General features: G+C 42.8%; 1 protein-coding gene across 1 annotated transcript in view; it reads left to right on the top strand.

Moving 5' to 3' along the window:
• Positions 1 to 17,021, top strand: part of si:dkey-61l1.4 (collagen alpha-1(I) chain) — a 104,782-nt gene that overhangs the window by 45,336 nt on the left and 42,425 nt on the right. The window contains exons 7-12 of the mRNA XM_035435770.1: positions 8,459 to 9,061; positions 11,687 to 11,731; positions 12,201 to 12,320; positions 15,279 to 15,317; positions 15,769 to 15,822; positions 16,792 to 16,845. Of these exons, the coding sequence (XP_035291661.1) occupies positions 8,459 to 9,061; positions 11,687 to 11,731; positions 12,201 to 12,320; positions 15,279 to 15,317; positions 15,769 to 15,822; positions 16,792 to 16,845 (915 nt within the window). The remainder of the gene's footprint in view (positions 1 to 8,458; positions 9,062 to 11,686; positions 11,732 to 12,200; positions 12,321 to 15,278; positions 15,318 to 15,768; positions 15,823 to 16,791; positions 16,846 to 17,021) is intronic.

The following is a 17,021-nucleotide window of genomic DNA, read 5'->3' as shown; positions in this document are numbered from 1 at the left end:
GGTGCGTCAGGGTTATGTATGTGGCGGAACGCAGACATGTGTAGAGGGTGACGTGTGTGTGGTGGGGGTAACAGGCGGAAGGCCTGCCGGGTTACGGGCGGGAGACGTGTGGAGGTTACGCGCTGCAGGCCTGTGGGGGGCGTGTGAAGCTGACAGGCGGTAAGCGTGTGGGGCGTGGTAGGAAAGGAGGGGTTTGTGTTTGGAGGGGGTTACAGACGGGAGGTGTGTGGGAGTTCCATGTTTCTGTCCCTCGCTCCCTGGAAGTCCTCTCCTATGATCAATGCTTTTGGTCCCCGAGCACTTGAACTTATAATTATCCACTCCAGGGCTGTAATTGACTGCGACCAGCTTGAGCTAAATAAATCAGACACCAGAAGAAGATATGGTGAGGGGGGCAGCTTGTGAGATGAGGAATTGAAGAGGGCAGTGAAAACAGTACAGAGATCTTTCTGAGCCCCCCCCCCACCCTTCAGTGATATCTTTACAGAAACGAAAGGAGGGAATGTTAGTTTTACATGGAAACCACGCTCGATTTGTCAGGGGGTTCAAAAGCTGCAGTGTTATTAGTACAAGAGAACAAGGGCTCTGGAAACGATTAGTCAGTGTGGATGACTGAGAGTAACATTGGGAGTTTATTTGGAAAGGTTTCTTTAATATTCCTCCTGTTAATTGAAAACTAGAGAAAACCTTTCATTGCTTCGACTCTTCAGTACCGCACATCCCTTGTGTTTAATTTTTATATAAATGAAATTGGCACCATTCAAATCCTCTGTAAATACCCATCTTCCCAAAGCTTTGAGCCTTTTTTTTTTAATATAAAGATTTCCTCGACCTTTTCCCATCTGAGACATTTTAGGTTTCATAAATCTTTTGCGGTGAAATCTGTGGCTACATTGTGTCACTTCATTTGAGGCTCTGGTGTCTGTTCCATCCCCATTTTGTGAATATACTGATGCATTCATAGCCACAGTTGACCTCATGCCAAATCTTCCCCAATTTCCCCCTACCTCAAATCAACTCAGGCTAAATGGAATATATTCTTTATTGTCTTTATATCAGGCTCTTTAGTCATGCTTTATATCTATAGGTGAGAATAAGGGAGGATATTTAAGTGACCCAGAAACCCCAATCAGTCAGCAATGGGTAGAGAGAGTGTGGTGACTATGGTTTTGCCAGAGCTCTTGGAAGGCAGTTTTACACGCCCTAGAATTGGCAATGACAGGAGGACGTTCATTTTGAAGGATAAAAGAAGAACTTCTGGTAAAAGAATATTTCAGTGTTACTTCAATGTGAAGAGGTCGGGGATGTTTTTGTACCCACATGCACACACACACACATACCTACCCATCCACGCACACACACACACATATACACATCCATGCACACAGACAGATAGTCAGACAGAAATACACATAGTCTGAGAGTCAGAAGCTTATTGGCTGGACTTGAAGTGGAGGGGGTGCCAGGAGCTGTAGGCACAGTAGCACCAGCATGGGTGCGAGGAAAGTGGGCTGGGCCACAGGAGTGGGTGTGTCCATGTGCCTTCTCAGTGGGAGACAGCGGGGGGTGAGAGAAAGGGAGAGCGTGTTTTCTGTGTGTGGATTATTGCCACTAAGCCAGGAACAGTAGTGCATGCACACTTGAGCCATGCAAGGCTGTATGTGGGTGTTCACCTTTCTATTAGTGATCCTGCTGGGTCCACGTGTGGAAAGTCAAAGGACAGACAGATGGAAGGTAGGGTGCCATTATTTGACTTATTCATTGACTTATTCTGGTAGGTAGTTAGTGTAGTAGATGGAGCAATGTTTTAGAACTGTTTCTTGTATTATAGGTGCTATTGTAACTATATTGTGTCATTATATTGTATCATATATTCAGTAAGATTTTCTATTCCATAAGTATAGTGTGCTATGAGTGACTTGCTGTAGTCGTGGTTGTAGTACTGGTTACCTTGAAAGGGGATAAGCTGGTATCAGGGCATTCACAAGTTTATGATTTAAAGCACTTGCATGTGCTCCAAAGAACTCCAAACTCCATTGTGCCACCAGAGATTGTAGGTGTGTACATGAATTTAGATTGGAAGTGTTTCCTATGGAACCTGCAACCTGAGACCACTACACTCAAGGAAAGTAAAGGAACAATATAAAAACATATGTATGTTTGTAATTGTTAAAATGTGTGTTCATTTGTATAGCCTCTGAAACTATGACATTGCTTTACAAGCTGCTTTTATAGTTTCTTGAAGTGCATGTTCCTGATTTAAAGCACACAATGTGCAGAGAATGCCATTATTAAGCCCATAGGTTGTCGAAACTTATGTAAGTTTGTAAAATATCCTTCATCGCACGCAAACCTGTTGGGCCCAATTGAAAACATGAACTCAAACTAAAATAATAGTGTGTAAAATAATGGTGTCAAGTTTTATGAGCTTTCTCTTCAGTTTAATATAATAAAATTGCTTTGCACTGCAGTTCAAAATGCACTGAAGCTTCAAATATTCAGTAAAGCCATGTTTTAGGTTGCAGTGCGATGCCACATACTGTTAGTGTAATTAACCGCCTCTCATTGTGATGGCCAGGTTTTTTTTGGCTGTTTTTCGGAAAATCTGAAAATCACTATCAGTTTAGCTTTATGCGCCAGATAAAGCAATCAAGGTGCTTCATTTTACATCAAATTAGGCTGCCTTCATCTAGCCGTCTTCATGTCTTCATTACAGTGATAAAAGAGGGTGAGTGGTTGCAATTGACTTTTTTTTGCAGAAAGCAATAAGCTGCACAATATTCTACAGTCATTTTGATTTGAGGGCTATATTACATCTCCCTCTGGTTTGTTTTCTGACTTAAATGCATTTTTGATGTCTGTGCCAGATGGATTAAGTTTCTGTATAATTCAGAAAACTGCTAACCACTCCCTTCTCTCTGCATTCTCATCTTTCACAGCTCCTAAGGCTAACATTTGCCAGGCTAAAACAGAAGTCAACTTCAAAAAACTGGGCTCTACTGTCTCCTCACTTGTCAACCCTTCCCCATCTTCTTCAGCCCTTACTGCTAATATGTGCCGCCTTCTTCAATGGGAAGGTGGTTGACATTCAAAACTCCAAGATGGTGGAGTCCTCAGTTAATTCTCCCCTCACCCAGTCCTCCCAGTCTTCCCAAGCATTTCCGCTAGCCTTTAGCTGCATTCTCTCCTCTTACAGATGCCGACCTTTCGGCTCCTAATCCTCCATCATTCAACAACCTGCTCCTCAGATTCCATCCCCACACACCTCCTCCAGTCCATCTCGCCCAAGGTCCTCTCTTTCTCTGGATGTGTCCCTTCAGTCTTCAAACAACCTTGTGTCACCACCTTAGTCAAGAAATCCACTCTTAACCCATCATCATCCAGAACTGTCATCCAGACTCCTTTCTTTTCTCTCCAAAACTTTTAAAGTGCTGTTTTCAGTCCACTCTCTCTACTTCCCTCTCATAATTACCTCATCACTAGCCTTCTTCAGGGATGGGCACTCAATAGAGACCGCCCTCCATGCAGTCAGCGAGGAACTCCACAAAAATGGCTTCTCTGTCTATTCTCCCTCAATCTCTCTGCAGAATTTGACATGGTTGACCTCCACCTCCTGCTGTCTTCTCTTCCTACTTTGCTGGCACAGCACTCCACTGGTTTGCGTCCTACCTTGATAATACCTTGATAGTTGCTCCTTCCATGTTGCATTGGAGGTGGAGTTCTGAGAACTCTCAACAAGTGTCCCTCAGGGTTTAATCCTGGTCCCGTTCTTTCCTCTTTCTCTAATTTGTGTCTCAGTTCTGTCATCTCCTCTCATAGCCTTCTCACTGCTGTACTGATGACAGACACCCCCCCCCTTCTCCCCCCCCAACACACACACACACTGGTCCCAGCATGCATCTTAGCTTGCCTTACAAGAAATTGTAAGCTTCATGGCAAACCATCATCTAAAGCTCAGCTTGGCTAAAACTGAGATGCTGTACTTCACAGCCCAGTCCTGCCCCCTGTTTGACCTGCTCTCACCCTCTTCATCTTGGTGTGGTACTATAAAACAAGCACATCATGGCCGTATGTCAGGTATGCAGATTCTTCCTGTGAAAAATACAGAGAATGCACTCCATCCTCACAACCTATCCAACCCAGCTTTTTAGTTTAGGTCATCTTAATTCTAGACTACTGCAAATCCCTCCTTGAGTAATGTCCCTGCTCCCACCATCAGGCCTGTGCAGCTTACCCTGAGTGCTGCTGCTCTCATGATCTCCAACCTCTCCAGGCTCAGCCACATCACTCTGCTTCTCATCTCCTGTGACTGGCTACGATATCAGCTTGCATGAAATTCAAAACCTTGGTACTAGCCTATCAAGCAGCTAAAGTGGCCAGTCTGTCATATCTGCAAAGGATTATCAGACCATATCGTCCCATCAGACCTGTCTATTCTGCTACCTCTAGGTGCCCCCCCCCCCCCCCCCCCCAGGCATCTGCCCTATTTGTTGTGGCCTCTGGCAGTGGAATGAGTTTCCCACTGCAGAAACACTGCCCATCTTCCAATACAAACTGAATACTCTCCTTAGACTGCATTATGGCTCCCTTAAACCCCCTGAATGTTATAGATATAACTCTGTAAGGATATGTGAGCTGCATAGCAGTCCTTTTGTTATGATGATAATTGTTCATTTGTTCTGTTATTGTACTTATTGATTATAATTGGGCCATCTGTGCTGGAGATATCACCCTTTAGTATTCTTGAGACTAAGACTGATGTTTTTAGTCTCTGCTTTGTGTGTCATTCAGTCTTAGTTTTAGTTTCTGTAGAGTGTCATTCAGTCCTGGTTTAATTTCTGTAGTGAGTCATTCAATCCTAGTTTAATTTCTGTAGTGTGTGTCATTCAGTCCTGGTTTCATCGCTGGTTATCATGGGTACAGTCTGAGGAATCATCACTGGTTCATATGCAAACATTAGAAATTATATGCTTCACAGGATTGTCCAGCACTCATAAATTGTCATCTCCTATTTGTAAAGCCTTTTCTTTCCCCCAGAGCCAAAAATATATATGTTATGATTATGCATATTATGACTCATGTTCGTAGAACAGACTGCGAATCTAATAACATAATGTTATGTTTGTGTTGGCAGTGACAGAATCATACACTTACTGGCTCTGTGACTGTCCATAATAGAACTTGAATGAAGTGTTATGTTAGTAATATATATATATGTAATTATAAAAAACCACTTTGAACCAGCGTCACTATCGGTAGCTGACTGGCAGGCTCCTCTGAGGCTATGTACACTCTTTTGCCTCTGACGACAGCCATCACTCTCCACCAACAGGCAAAATATACTGCCATTACATTATCTGAGTCACAGCACTAATGCAACCAGTGTGGTCCAAATGACATGTCAAACCCTCACATAGCACAGGTTTTTAAAAAAAGAAATGGATATAAATAATTATTATCATTATCTCTTGCTTCATCTTGGCTGTCCTGATCTTTCCATCTTTCCTTTCCCTCCCTCTGGCTATTCTCCTCTCTTGACCTCTCCCTGTTCTTCACTGTTCCTCGTCAGTCTACAATAGCCTCCTGTTCTGTATGTTACTTCATTGCCTTCCAAAAAAAATAATGAAAATAAACTAAACAGAACTGATTAAGTGCATTACTTCAGCTTCTCTCCTGTGGAGAGACGGGGTCGGCTCGGGTTGCGGTCGTACCTGTGCCTCCGCTGTGAGTTACAGCCCTCGTCCCAGCCGTCACCGGCGGTGGGGCCCGGCCGGCTCCGCGCAGCCCGTGGGGACCGTGCCGGCGTTTTTGACACCGTGCTCATTTATACCCGAGCCGCTGGCGTGACAGGGCTTGGTTCACGCACACGTCTCCTTTACACATTATTATTGTGTGTGTATATGTATATATGCTGTATATCTGCCAGGTCGGCTAGTACGGTAGTTTAGCTCCAGGGCTCTGGACAATGAAGTAGTTTTTTCCCCAGGAGTTGAATCATCAGGTTCAGAATTTGCTTACTGTATGTTCACCTCAGGCGGTTATATTCAGCCACCGGGGTGCACGGAGTTAATTTTATTTCAGAATTGATAGGTTGGATTATAACGGCCTCTATATGTGACAAAATAATTTTGAATAACGTAATATATAATTTGTGTAGAGGGGCTGCAAATCCCCTCTACACAAATGCAGCTTGTATTCTCAATAAAATGACTCTCTGTTTTCGTTATTTATTTTTAATTGATGGATGACGTATTAAACATCAATTCCTTGAAAGATTCTCCATGTTGTGTACCCATAACTTAGATTAGCAGGGCATGTAAAACCTACTTCCTGCTAGGAATATTACAGGTGCTCCATCTGCCTGCTAGTTTTTGCTCAGAAGCATTGACTTCACTGAAAAGGCCAGATGTTACTCTGAACAGTTTGTAGAGGCTGGACACTCTCTGTCATGTGCTGTGCCTATTCCATCTCTGTCAGTTACTGTGTATTCTCCATCCTTCCTTCTCAGATGTATGTGCCAGAACTCCAAAACTCCAAAGCATGTGCCTCTTTATGCTGCCTAAAATGTGTCCTAGGCACATTACCATGTCCTTACAAGCCTTTTTCTGAAACCTTTCCCTTTATTGGAGACTGGCCAACGTGTATTTACCAACCTTCACTGATTGCCTTGTTTTCATGCTAAATATAATCAGTGATAAAAGCTCTCAAATACAAATCCATTGGGCACGCATGGTACCAATTGTGTAGTCATGGTACATTAACACCTGAGGGAAATTTTGGGTAAAAAGCGAGACGTACAACATGGCAGGGGCGCACGCAGTCCCAGCCCGTGCTCTCTTATACCGGGTGTGCAGAAAGACTTGCTGTTTCAGACGACAGCATCGTCTGGCGCAGTTCAGAAAGCTGGCGGCTCTGTGCGCTGGCTGGCTTCATTGTACCGGCTCCAGTGCGGTCACCTCAGAGCTGGAGGTTATTTCAGTAGGAGAGTAGGTTGTGTATCTATTTATTTTAAACAGAAATAGGCAGACAGATGGCTGGTTTTTAACGCTGTGGTCTTTCTCAAGTCCCAGCCTCGTCATATCCATGTTAAACGTATGAATTAATTCAAATTGTTTTTAAAAATTGTAAATCACAGTGGAGATAAACAAGCTTTCTTACTGTTCTCTTCTACAGAACTCTGTGTCTGACCCTCGGTGCACTTGACCCATTGTCAACTCTCAGATCCCTCCCCACAGGCCTGCAGTGCAGTGCTGGCTTTCTCTCTGGGCCCATGGCTGATAGAGGCACATGTGTAGTGTGTAGTTGCAGTGCAGTGATTGCAGTGGTGGGTTGCACTCATAGGCTGTGCTCACTCTGTATGCCTGAAGGCCTGATTCACCCCCCCCCCCCCCCCCCCCCCCCCCCACTCACCTGAATGGAACTTTATACTGTACGCACATGCAGGTTCTGACACTGTCATCGTAACTCTTTTGAATATCCACATGCCAATCCCAGGGATGGATATGAATCTAACATATTTGCTGTTCCCATCACTCAAGTGAATTTAAACAGTCCTTGCCGTCTTCATCCTCTGTCTTCCCACATCATAACTACGGCCAGTTGTCAAATATATTAACCAGCTCACCATCCTATGGCCCCTCCTTAGGGAAAGGCTGGATACCACATGCCTTCTTTATAATCATTCACTGGGGCCCTGTGTAATGCCCCCCCACCCCAACACCATAACTTGTATAAAACATGTGCGCTTATTTTTTTTCCCTCTGCCCATCTTCAGAGGGGCAGATGACAATCCAGACATTCTGTCAGTTGTTCAAGGTCACATGGAGGGCAAACTCAGCAGACTTTTCTTTTTGTGTTCTAAAGGTCTGTGCAATAAAGGTCTTCAGAAGGTCTTCACTTGGATTGTAACGAGTAACATTGATAACGGCAGCTTTACCTGAGCAAAAAAACAAAAAAAAACAATCATAATATCTGATGTCATCTTACAGTCATCAGCAGCCCATTTGACAGAAGTATGTTGGTATTCAGACCTGTTGCAGCAAATTTACAACTTTAATTTTTCCCAGTTTTAAGAGAAAAATATAGTTACTTTACATTTCAAGCAAAACTTACAGGCAGACAGGCTAAACAGTTTTAACTTTCTATGAGCTAAGCAGTCATTCCCTTTTGGTAGCAAACTATTGTCAGATCAGACACATTGACTTGGTAATTTTGCATTTTTGTATATTGTGTTGGCACATTCATTAATATGCAGTAGAAGATTATACATGAGTCAGTATTCGTGCTATCTCTCAGTTTTTTCTTTCTCATGCACTCACTGTATTTTCCTTACTTAATGTTTTGAGAGATTAATTTTTACTCATGATTTGTGTTTGGAGCTTTAAATTCATTACCTGGAGAGGTATAAAGCTGTGATTATGTCGTTCTCTGGAGAGAAACAGATGTTTGTTTTCTTCAGGACTCTTTTCCTCGTGTGGGCCGCGTTGGGCAGGAGGGCATGATCCTGGTAGAGGAAACCATCCCAGCTCTCAGAATCGGTCGCTATGGCAGCCTACCCAACACCCACTCCCGGCCGGCTGGAATCCGTGACAACAAGCCCAGCTCTGGGACCAAGGCCCTGGATGAGAACTTCACCACAGAGAAAAGAAAGACAGATGGGACTGCCCAGGGGAATTTTCCCGGAAAGCCCTCTGATGACATCATCGACTTAGACTCCGCCTCTTCCCTTACCTTGAAAAAATCCTCCATTGACTTCTCAGGGGCAAAAAACCCAGCCCAGTTGCCCTTTGACCCCCATGACCTTGCCTTACTGACTGACGAGGGCCTCCAGCCTTCTACAGATCCCTCCACTACCTCAGTGACCCGCCCAGACGTTCAACACAGTGGTGTGCACATGGAACATGGTCCAGGGTGCGCGAGAGACGTGAAAGCAGCCAGAGGCAACCATGCAAGTGTCATGTCAAGTGCCACCAGGGAAGGTGACATTGTCCCAGGGCTTGATGGCAGGATGTACCGCCTGAAAAAAGGTCCACCTGGGCCAATGGGGCGCCCAGGAAAAAGAGTGAGTCACCGCTTCCTTTTTTGCCTGCCGACTAACAAACAACTAACATTGCGCTGTTGTGAAAGACTTTCGTCATTTCATTTCCATCCCTTTCACTTCTGTTAAAGTCCAGGGTCGGTTGGGCAAATTCTATGCAATAACCACAAACAATATAATAATATATAGCTATATGATAAGACAAAAGTACCATTATATCTGCAAAAGTATTGACTGTACCTGGATGTATTGGGTAATAAGACTTAGTCATTAGTGTATTGATTATTGTGCAGTAGAGAGAATTTTCCCATAGATTTCCCAAAGCACCTACCCTTAATTGTAATTAATCCATACCAACTCTCCCCCTTCACAGGGTATGCTGGATATTACATATTTGAGGCTTGCTTTCTATCTTCCCTAGTATGTAAATCACTGATGGGGACTGAACCCATAGGCATTAGGTTACAGCAGAGGTACCACACCGTTGAAAAATGTGTTTTGCAACCCACTTGTTCCAGAAACTCAGTAAAGACTCAGATGATGGAAAGGTATTCTTTTTGCTCTCATACATCTGGTACTCTTGTGGAGAGTCATTGGTCATTGGAAATCCCACCCAAAAGCACACGTGGTATGCCTTTACTTAAGGTGGTGCAAATTACTACTGAGGAAACGAATAGACTGTGGTACACATCCCAGGTGGAGAGCTCCTGTGGTACACTTCCCAGGTGGAGAGCTCCTGTGGTACACATCCCAGATGGAGAGCTCCTGTTGTACACCTTGCATAAAGCATTCAATCTGAATGGTTTCTGTATATACCCAGCTGTGTAAATGAATACAATGTCATCTGTGGCGTGTTGCCCTGTAATTTCTACTGCTAACATAATACAGTACATGATACCTGTTTCAGTCAATATTTGATTTAATGTAAAGGTGATTAGTAAATGGCTAAAGTAATTTGTTTAGCTTTGGAAAAGGAATCTGGGAGACACTGTCATCTGGCATATTTGGGCATATTAGATTGGATGATTGATTCTGCTCCAAAGATATATCCCTGTATGAAAGTCGTTTATCCACGAATAGTGTTTCAAGTGGCATTTGACTATGGAATTGACCTCTCTGCCAAAATACAAATACCAGCACTGCCTTTTTCTGAGAAACACCTGGGGTTGTATTGAACTTAAGGTGAAACAGGCAAGCTAGGCCAGTGTTATCCAGTTAGCCTGTGCATTCTCTCCTGTCATATCTCCAACAAGCGGCCATTCATAGGGGCCGATTTGTGTGGCATGTGAAGAATTTATGCTGTCTTCATGAGTGTTAAGTTGCTATGATTTCCATGTCAGTCACTAGCCTGTATGCAGTACATTTTCAGGCTGAGTGGATTAGCTGCAATCACTGTCTTGTCGTGCATTTGTTAAACATGTAGACATCTGTTGTGGGCCATGACCATTTCTTACTACAATCCTGTAATTATATTCAATTTAGATGCATATTTTATTCCATTGTAAATCATTCATTATTTTTATTGCCGGCACTTGGCTTTAAATATCCTGGACAACAAATTTTGGTTATCTATTTTAATTCCTAAAACTCAAACATTGGTTTTTTGGTCAGCGTTATTATTTTGATTATTCTATTGGTCAAGAGCCTACAAATGTGGGTTTCAAAAGTGAATGCACTAACTTGTGTGGTTTCATTCAAGCTTGTGACAAAACAAGACGAAGATAAATATACATTTGTACAATAAAAATTAAAGACCAGAACATCTTTAAAAAGCTGTAGCATTTATGCCATCCAAAACCAGAAGTGGCCAGCATGTTTGGTTTCAGTGCCATGTTTGTTAGACAGACGTATTTTAGACCCACAGTGTGATGCACTGTGAGGAAGTCCTGCTGTGGTGGTCCCAGGTCATACTAGTCCGACTGGACTTTTGGTTTATTGGATAGGCAACAATGTTGAAAGAAAGAGAGAGAACGTCTTCAGGCTCTTGGTGTTGAATGACTTCCATCTATGATGTCAGAGTTTGCCTTGATTATTCTAATTTCATTGTGTAAGCTCATAAATATATTTTGTCTGGGTCTTTGGAAACCATCCTAAATGTGATGGGATGAATAGGAATGAAAAAATATCATCTTTATTTTTAAAAAATTATCTACTTCATTTTGGCTCAGAAAATCAGTCCCTGCAGAGTAATTGGCTCAGAATAAAGAAAGTCTAAAATTTTAATGTACTGTAGTAATATAACCACTATTACAGGAATATAATTTTGCTAGGGTAAATTCATAGTTTTGATTGGACATCAGTGTGGATATTTGCTTTTTGGCTCCGGAGGCTTAGTAAACTGCAATACCTCCGGTAACCACTGGAGTTTGCGAGCTTCAGGTCCCCTGGTTTGGACATGGTCTTGACTGCCTCTTCTGGCTCTGTCACCATCTCACACTTAATCTCACAATCTGCCTCTTTCTGTCATTGTATTTGCACAGCCTTACAAGCTGCTCATTCTGAGAGAGTGCAGTGCAGAACAGATGTCAAATCAAGTTTAATGAAGCATTAAATGAACAGCTCAGGCAAACCAGATATTGAGTGAAACATATTTTATGTTGTTTTCTCTTTGGGAATATGTATATTTCTTTCCTTCTGTTGTCTCATCAGGGCTGTGCTGGTAGAAGAGGATACATGGGATTTAAGGGCAACAAGGTGAGAGAAACTTTATCTTAGGGTGGAGTTGGCACATGCATACACAAGTAGTGTATTGTAGTTGTTCCCAACCCTGTTTCTGGAGATCTACCATCCTGTAGGTTTTCATTCCAACCCTAAGAAAGCACACTTCATTCAACATCTTGTGCTCCTATTAGTAGGAACAGGTGTGCCAAATTGGTGTTTAAATGAAAATCTACTGGTAGATCTCCAGGAACGGGGTTAGAAACCACTGGTGTATGGATTCATTCCAAACAGATGGTGATGAAGAAAGATTAAGGGAGTATTCTCCCTCTGGCTGTAGAACATCTCATTGATCTTTCTGTAGTAAATTATAAGATGGTCCACTTAAAATGTTCAGTAGCAGAAGTGTCCTTTAAAGTCCAGGAGAAGCATAGGAGGTGCTGTGATGCGAATGTGAAAATGCTATTGGCCGCGGTGGACTGCATTGGAGAGATGTGATTCGCAGGGAGTCGTGGGACCAGAGGGGCGCAAGGGGCGTAAAGGTGAGCGGGGACCCCCGGGTCCTCCGGGACTTCCCAGCCTGTACCTCTGGAGGAACACGGCGGAGGCCTGGGCCGATTTCAGAGTGAGTACAAATTTCTGCAACCCGGGGCTTGTCTGTGAACCTGAGCAATCGCTGAACCTTTGTTTCCCCCAAATCCGAGACACTACACGGAGACATTAGGACGAAGTGTAGCACAGTGGGTAAGGAACTGGGCTTGTAACCGAAAGGTCACAGGTTCGATTCCCGGGTAGGACACTGCCGTTGTACCCTTGAGCAAGGTACTTAACCGAAATTGCTCCAGTATATATCCAGCTGTATAAATGGATACAATGTAAAATGCTATGTAAAAGTTGTGTAAGTCGCTCTGGATAAGAGGGTCTGCTAAATGCCTGTAATGTAATAATTACACATTTTGGCTCATTCATGTGCTTTAAATAATTATGGCATGCATGCTGCAACAGTAGGAAAATGAGGCTGTATGAACCCTATATTGGGTGGATCTACTGTGCATGACAAACCCTGACATGTGTGACCCAACCGAAAGACTTGCTGTCCTTTGTAAGATTTTGATTCAAATCGAAAAGGAATTAATTGCACGTGATAGTGCCACCCATGTCGATGGCGGCATTCATGGCGCCTCACCCTGCTTTTAACTCAGTTGGAGATCGGTACGTCAGGGTTTCCACGAATCACATTTTGGTTCATTTTGTCTGATTTTGGGCCTAGGCCACAGGGATCTGCATTGATATAAATGGCTGTTTATTACCGCAGTAATGAAATAACCTGGCAGCTCCAGCCCTGTCATTTGCAGTTTTTTTGGGGTAACACTTGTGAAATAGATGCCTTCTGTCACTAAAGAGCAAAGCCCATCCCGGTGCATTGTGGGAACACTGGCTGGAACAGCGCCTGGGATCGGAGCCCGGAAAAGGGCTGCAAAGGGACAAAACCATTTATAGCTCTCGAGGGACACCGGCTAACCCCGGACAGCATGCCTCGAGGGCGGCCGACGCCCACTGCTCTGGCCAGCAAAGTGGCTCGGTTATCTCCGCGTCCTCGCCGAACTGCGCCTGCTTCTATTTCTGACTCCAAATTTCAGCTTTCTTTAAGACCGCAGTCACATGAGCCCCAGCTGCTGTTCCTGCTCCTGCCGGGTCTGGAACCAGTTGCGGAGATGAATCAGTGATTGATCTCTGCGGCTTATGCGCAGTTACACATGCATTCAACCCCTCATTCTATCACTGCTGTATCTGTTGAATTTAAGTCTGCTGAATGAGATTTTTTTTTTGATGCGAGCAGAGCATTGCAGGGTGATATATGGCAGCAGCATCTCATGGCAGAATATTGTTTGATTACAGTTTGTGTACTGTAATCACTGTAATCATTTTCCTGGGAGTAAGGTGTCTTAACTTGGCTCATCACCCTCCTCCCCTTGTAGTAAAATGGTAATTGAAATCCCAAACCATAGCTCAGGGGAACTTACCTGAGAATAATGTTTTGGCTGTTGTTATTTTCTTTAATTTTGCATACTTTATAGCATTTATGACTTAGAACAACATGCATTTCACTTAGATTGAATCTTAATCTGGCTGAGTAGTTGTAGTAGACTCCCCACCTGTGTACGCGGTACCTTTGTACCCACAAGAAATCACAACTTAAATTGTTTTACCTCAAAGTAATATCCAGCTGTATAAATGGATTATGCCAACAAAAAAAAAAAAATCAACAGGTTTTGGATTGGGATTTCTTCAACAAAGATTTGTGAGAGATTTGTTTTTTAATTTCCTGTATGCTTATTAATGTTGCATGTCTACACTATACCAGAAGGCTAGATAACTGGAGCACAAACCTACAAGAATACAACTTGATAGGTAGCTGTTCTAGAAATTCATGCCTCACCGATTTTCAGATCGATTTACAATCATCCATGACACGTTCTGTATAGTGTAAAACAGTGCTTTGTTCAGAGATCCTCTCCATCATGTGCTGTCAACGTGTGTCTGTGGAAGGGATTCTGAAATGTGAGGACAAGTTTGTGTTTTAAGAGAGAATGTGGTAGTAGTCAAGCAACTGTAAGCTTTAAAGTGCATAGCATCGCTGCACGTTACAGCAGGGAAGGAGTGTGAGGCATCTGATGTGGGTATCACAGTTGGATCTGATATCTCCACTTCTTTAGCCTCACAACATCATATATAGCACGGACTGCAATAAAGCATTTTCTGCGGTTTACCATTGAACGCTGCGGTCATGTAAGTGCTTCAGTGTGTAGTGATCTATCGTGAGACAGAGAAGATGAAAGTGGTTTATGTGGATTTTGTTTTATTGCATGCATATTAAAAACGTATTAGCTTGGAAATGTTTCTTGGAAATGTTGACCGGATCCTGCTTTCCGGTTTGTTTATGCAAATGATGCATGCTGCATTTCAGATGCAAGTACATGTATGTGGTTAGTTGCATGTAAAGCAGTGCATTACTCTGAGTGAAACATTTTAAGGGCTTTACTGAAATTAGTGGCTTTATGACTTCGACATGTATGTTTGTGTGTTTGTGCGATGCTTTTCTAGAGTTCACAGGGCAGGTATATGCTGATGTGGGTGATAATGGTCAAGCCCTCTCTCAGCTCAGAAAACACATGTTTAATTAGGAGTGATTTGTCACTCAGGTAAATGTAATCCTGCAGTTTGGAATGAGAGGTGAATCCAAGTTTACATAACAGATGTTTTTTTGCATGGTGAATACAGGGTATGCGGAAAGATACTTTGGATGTGTGTGTGTGTGTGTGTGTGTGCATGCATATGTGCATGAGTGTGTGTGTAATAAATGCAGACATGCTGAGTGGACTGATTGGCGATTACACTCCACAGGGCACTGACAGCCTTCTAGTAAGTCCTGGAATAGCTCAATGTACTATGCACTGAGAATGTGACTCCCATCCCTGATTCATGTTGTTGGTCTATGTGGCCTTAGCAGACCTTTGTTTTCAGAACCTTTGTGTAATCCTGTAACCTGATTGCTTCTGTTTTTTTCTGCTATCATTTCCAGCAAACCTCCTACTTCCAGCTGTTGTGGGTAGGCTGGCCTGTAAGTATAGCTCGCATATGGGCATTAGTGGTCATAATAAATCATGCTTTATTGCCCTTCTGTCTTTAAAAAAAAAAAATGCTTTTCTCTTTTTATTTTTCTTCTCTTGTGAAATTCTTTTGACCTTTGTGTACAGATTTGTCACACTTACAGGCCAAAGATGTCCTGAGATGTGCTTAAAATGATTTTTGTAGCCACAGGCCCATGCCCAGTATAGCTGTTGAATGTGTCCTTCATTCATCTCACATTTGGCACACATATACATAGTGATCTTGACAGCTGCTCACGCTGTTTGACATAGCACTTGCATTATATTTGCATTACATTACTCCCCATTGACCTTGTGATTCATGTCTATTCACGCTTATTTCTGTGTGATAGTAGGAGGGAGGGTTCATGAATGGAATTGTCCCCTGTCCCTAATGGCAGTCTCCTCTTTCTGAGTTTGCAGAGGGAACAAGGTCTTCCTGGACTCATGGGGGAGATGGGAAAGCCAGGCCGACAAGTAAGTACAGCACCCAAACAAAAATGTTAAAAGTATAAATTTGATGTACAATTGTGATGTAAGAGTGATCACATCAGAGATCATTAACATACTGGCAGACTTCCGTCTTCTATTCATTGTGTTGAATACTTAATAAAATGTCTGGTGTTGTATTTTTTTTGTTTACTTGCTTTCTTTCTCCTGCGCTGTGGACTGTGCTCTCTGAGTCAACCAAGTGTGTTCTTATTTTAACCAAGTGCTTTTAAATAAACACAGCACTTCATTGAACCAGTTGTTTTATATGGTTGTCCTGTCAATCATTAATCTGTCTTCGTGAACAGCAAGATGTGCAGGTTGCCGCAACCATGCAAAGCATTATGGGAACTGCGGGGTGACAGATTTAAGTACAGTGATTGGGTTCCTCGTTTATGTCTTTTTGCACATTGTCATAGAGCCTGGTTTTTTCAAATGGGGGGTCCCATGACAGTACGGTAGGGGGGTCCAGGATCACACTCTCAAACGACATCCCCAGTCAGCCCACACCTATTTTTAAATGATGCAGATTCTCTGGATCCCTTTACATGTTGGTTAGGGTTCCTGGATCGGAAAGGGTTTAAAATCCCTGTCGTAAAGTATTATGACCTTAAAGCATTATGACAAATTTAAGTTCTGTACATATGACCACAGCATATGTTTTAATGTGTATCCTGTGTACAGCCTGTGATTGTGTTATTTTTTCCTCAGTGTGAGTGAGAGTCTTGCCAATGTGCATTACTTTATTATGTTGTCAATTGTAAATGTTAAGTTGTTTATTATGTTGTTAATTGTGAATGTTAATGTCAATAATGAAGTCATATTAAGGTGATCTGTACTCATTTTGTTGTTGATTAACATATGAAGAGGACATTATGGGATTGTGTGTAACATGAGAGAACTAGCAGACTGATGAATACTGATGAGTTCTCTCTCTCTCTCTCTCTCTCTCTGTAGGGGATACCTGGAGATCCTGGAGAGAGAGGACCTCCAGGGATCAGGGGTGTCATGGTAATGCCCACGCCTCTTCACAGCATTTCCTTTCAGAAGGGAATCATAAACTGCAGCATAAAATAAACTCTGCATAATTTCAGACAAAATTTATCAAAGTAATTTGGAAGAAATGTAGGTTGGTGTTGTGAACCAGACCTGTGTGGGTTTCTCCATGCAAACTTTCAACCATGGTT

This window comes from Anguilla anguilla, chromosome 10 (assembly GCF_013347855.1).
Source record: "Anguilla anguilla isolate fAngAng1 chromosome 10, fAngAng1.pri, whole genome shotgun sequence".
NCBI classification, from domain to species: Eukaryota; Metazoa; Chordata; class Actinopteri; order Anguilliformes; family Anguillidae; genus Anguilla; species Anguilla anguilla.
Note: the sequence above shows the minus strand (reverse complement) of the source record. Positions and strands in the feature narration are given on the sequence as shown.